This window comes from Phyllostomus hastatus, unplaced genomic scaffold, assembly GCF_019186645.2.
Source record: "Phyllostomus hastatus isolate PE091 unplaced genomic scaffold, TTU_PhHast_1.1 phas_contig_551, whole genome shotgun sequence".
Lineage (NCBI taxonomy): Eukaryota > Metazoa > Chordata > Mammalia > Chiroptera > Phyllostomidae > Phyllostomus > Phyllostomus hastatus.
Window position 1 is genome coordinate 10,275,928 of NW_025333909.1, and position 3,741 is coordinate 10,279,668.

The following is a 3,741-nucleotide window of genomic DNA, read 5'->3' on the forward strand; positions in this document are numbered from 1 at the left end:
ATTGGTATTTTAATAGTGATTGTGTTGAATCTATAAATTGATTTGTATAGTATGGACATTTTAATGATGTTAATTCTTCTAATCCATGACCACAATATATGCTCCCATTTATGTGTCTTTCTTAATTTCTTTCTTCAGTGCTGTGTAGTTTTCTGAGTACAGGTCATTTACCTCCTTGGTTAGGTTTATTCCTAGGCACTTTATTTTTGTTAATGCTATAGCAAATGGAATTTATTTCCTAATTTCTGTTTCTGATATTTCATTGTTGGTATATGAAAATGACTTTGATTTCTGAATATTGACTTTGTATTCTGCCGTTTTGCCTAATTCACTTATTAGGTCTAGTAGATTTTTGGTGGCATCTATAGGGTTTTCTTGTACACTATCATGTCATTTGCAAACAATGACAGTTTTACTTCCTCCTTTTCAATTTGGATGCCTTTTATTTCTTTCTTTTGTCTGATCACTGTGGCTAGAACTTCCAATGCTATGTTGAGTAGAAAAGGTGAAAGCAGACACCCTTGTCTTGTGCCTGATTTTAGGGGGAAAGCTTTTAATTTTTGTCTGTTGAGTACGATGCTGGCTGTAGGTCTCTCATTATGGCCTTTATTATGGGGAGGTATGTCCCTCTACTCCCACTTTGCTGAGGGTTTTTATCATAAATGGGTGCTGTCCTTTATCTATCAAATTCTTTTCTTGCATCTATTAATATGATCATGTGATTTTTGTGTTTCCTTTTGCTTACGTGGTGTATTATGTTTATTTATTTGCAAATATTGTGACATCCTTGCATCCCTGGGATGAATCCCACTTGATCAGAGTGTATGATCTTTTTAATGTATTGCTGGACGTGGTTTGCCAATATTTTGTTGAGGATGTTAGCGTCTAAGTTCATCAGTGATATTGGCATGTACTTTTCTTTCTTTGTTGTGTCTCTATCTGGTTTTGGGATTAGGATGATGTTTTCTTCATAAAAGAAGTTTTGAAGTCTTTGGAATAGTTTGAGAAGGATAGTAGTTAGCTGTTCCTTAAATAATTTATAAAATTCTCTTGTGAAACCATCCAGTCAAGGGTTTTTTTGTGCTGGGAGTTTTTTGATTACTGCTTCAATTTCACTAGCTGTTATTGGTCTGTTCAGGCTTTCTGCTCCTTGTTGATTCAGTTTTGGAAGGCTATGTGTTTCTAGAAATTTGTCCATTTCACCCAAGTTTTCAGATTTCTTGGCATATAGCTGTTCATAGTAATTTTTTATAATTCTTTGTATTTCTGTGTTATTGATTGTAATTTCTCCTCTTTCATTTCTGATTTTATTCATTTGGTTCCTCTTTCTTTTTTTCTTGATGAGTCCGCTTAAAGGCTTGTTGATTTTGTTTATCTTTTCAAAGAACCAGCTCCTGGATTTATTGATCTTTTGAATTGTGCTTTCAGTTTCTATGTCATTTAATTCTACTCTGATCTCAAATATTTCTGTCTTTCCACTTTCTCTGGGCTTTGCTTGTTGTTGATTTTTCAGTTCTTTTACATGTGAGATTAGATCATTTATTTGAAATTTGTCTATCTTTTGTAGATAGGCCTGTATTGCTATGAACTTTCTTCTCAGGACTGCTTTCGCCATGTCCCATAGATTTGGGACTGTTGTATGTTCACTTTGATTTGTTTCCAGAAACCTTTTGATTTCATCCTTGATCTCATTAACAATTCATTGTTTAATAACATGTTATTCAGTCTCCATGCATTTGATTCTTTTTGAGTTTTTTTTCTTGAGATTGGTTTCTAGTTTAAAGCCACTGTGGTCCAAGATAGTGCTTGATATGATTTCAATTTTTTAAAATTTGTTGAGGCTTGTTTTGTATCTTATCATGTGGTCTATCTTTGAAAATATCCCATGTGCATTTGAAATGCATGTGTATTTTGCTTTTTGGGGGATGAAAGTTTATATATATATATATATATATATATAAAGCCCATTTGATCTAGTACATCATTCAGTACTAGAATATCCTTGTTGGTATTTTGTTTGGAAGATCTATCCATTTTTGACAGTGGGGTGTCAAAATCCCCTAGTATAAGTGTGCTGCTGTCTATGTCTTTCTTGAAGTCATCCAAGATTTTCCTTATATATTTGGGTGCTGGTATGTTGGGTGCACATATGCTTACAATGTTCCTGTCTTCTTTATGGATTTTGCCCTTGGGTACTATAAAGTGTCCTTCTGCTATTTATATATTTATAAATATGTACCATATATTATATTATATCGTATCATATATATGATATAATATATATTTAAGGTATGAAAAACTCAGGAATAGCACATCTACATGCTTTCTGCCAAAGCTAAAGAACTGACTTGTTATGAATTAAAACATTCCTCAATTTAATAGATCATTGTGTTTTTTCATAAATAGAACTCAGGATGTCTTCTCCTACTAAAGAAGAAAGTGATACAGCTGATAATATTCTCAAACATTCAGAAGATGGGGCTCCAGATGACTTTAGTGTGGATGGAGAGCCTGCATTTGCTGAATCAGATATGATTGCTCAGGTTGAAAGCAACCCAGTGGATCTGGAGCTAGACACAGCAAATGAGCCGGAGCATGCTGCTCTTCAACCCACAGAAAACAAGGAGCTCAAAGTAGAGAAGAACGAAGAGGAACCTCAAGAAGATTTAAAACAAGATTCCCATCTAGTAGAGAGTCACATCCCTGGTAAAGAGGCCTTTGCTATGTCAGGGTTAGGGAGAGTTACCCCTCTGAATACACCACTAGCCAATGTGAATGAAACTAATCGGATAACTCCCTCACCCAATAGACCAAGTGTCAACTCAGGAAACATTCAGGGGAAAACTGGAAAGATTTATTATGTCAACATAAGTTACAAAATCCCTTTCCGGTTCTCACTTTCTTGGAGAATACCATTTACTAATATTCATGAGAGGCGAAGGATGTTCCTTCGCATGGTGTGTGAGGGGTATTTCTCTCACATTTTAGGCCATCGTAATACCAGGCAAGCAAAGCCAAGATTTAGAGCACTTCTCATAGACTCCAATACTTCCAGGAATGGTGAGAGAGCCACAACATTTAGAAGACCCCTGAGGGTGCGCTTCTGCAATGGCCTCTGGGAGAGAAATGCAAGCAAAAAAATATCCACATCGCCTGATGCTGACAAGGAGAAATTTGCACAGACCAAATTTGAAAACGCACTTCATCACAAAGTTTCTGAGCATGATTTGAGGGTGATGATCACCCTAACTGACGACGGTTGGAAATACGTCTGTCCCATTTGCGGGAGCACTTTTGACAGTGTAGTTGAACTGAGAATCCACTCCTGCAGCTTTCTGGAGGACTAAGTTCAATTGGGGGTGAATTTCTTTTAAAATTTAACTTCTGAAATTCAAAATGTGGCTCCCCAATTGACACACATTTGCATAGCATAAGTCTTAGTAGGGTTAGATGGAGTTGCAGATGGAAACACAAAACAATTGGATATATCAAAAAGACACACCTTGAGAAAGAAACAGCTCACCAGAATATCAGGCCTCGATCTGTATTCAGTCAGCAAATCAATGAAGAAAATATCTCTACTTTGTTAACATCATTTCTACTGGTAGAAATATTGTTAATTTTATCAGATTGAAAGTTTATAGAACCTGATGATAGCAAACATACACTAAGGGTCAGATAAAGCCCTACCAAGTGTTTCTAGAGACTCAAATTTATCATCTGAATGTTCTCCATAAATTC

General features: G+C 35.7%; 1 protein-coding gene across 1 annotated transcript; it reads left to right on the forward strand.

The window, feature by feature from the left end:
* The first annotated feature begins 2,414 nt into the window (after positions 1 to 2,414).
* Positions 2,415 to 3,347, forward strand: CPXCR1 (CPX chromosome region candidate 1). Its single transcript, XM_045847392.1, has one exon. The coding sequence runs from the start codon at positions 2,415 to 2,417 to the stop codon at positions 3,345 to 3,347; it is 933 nt and encodes a 310-aa protein (XP_045703348.1).
* The last annotated feature ends 394 nt before the right edge of the window (positions 3,348 to 3,741 follow it).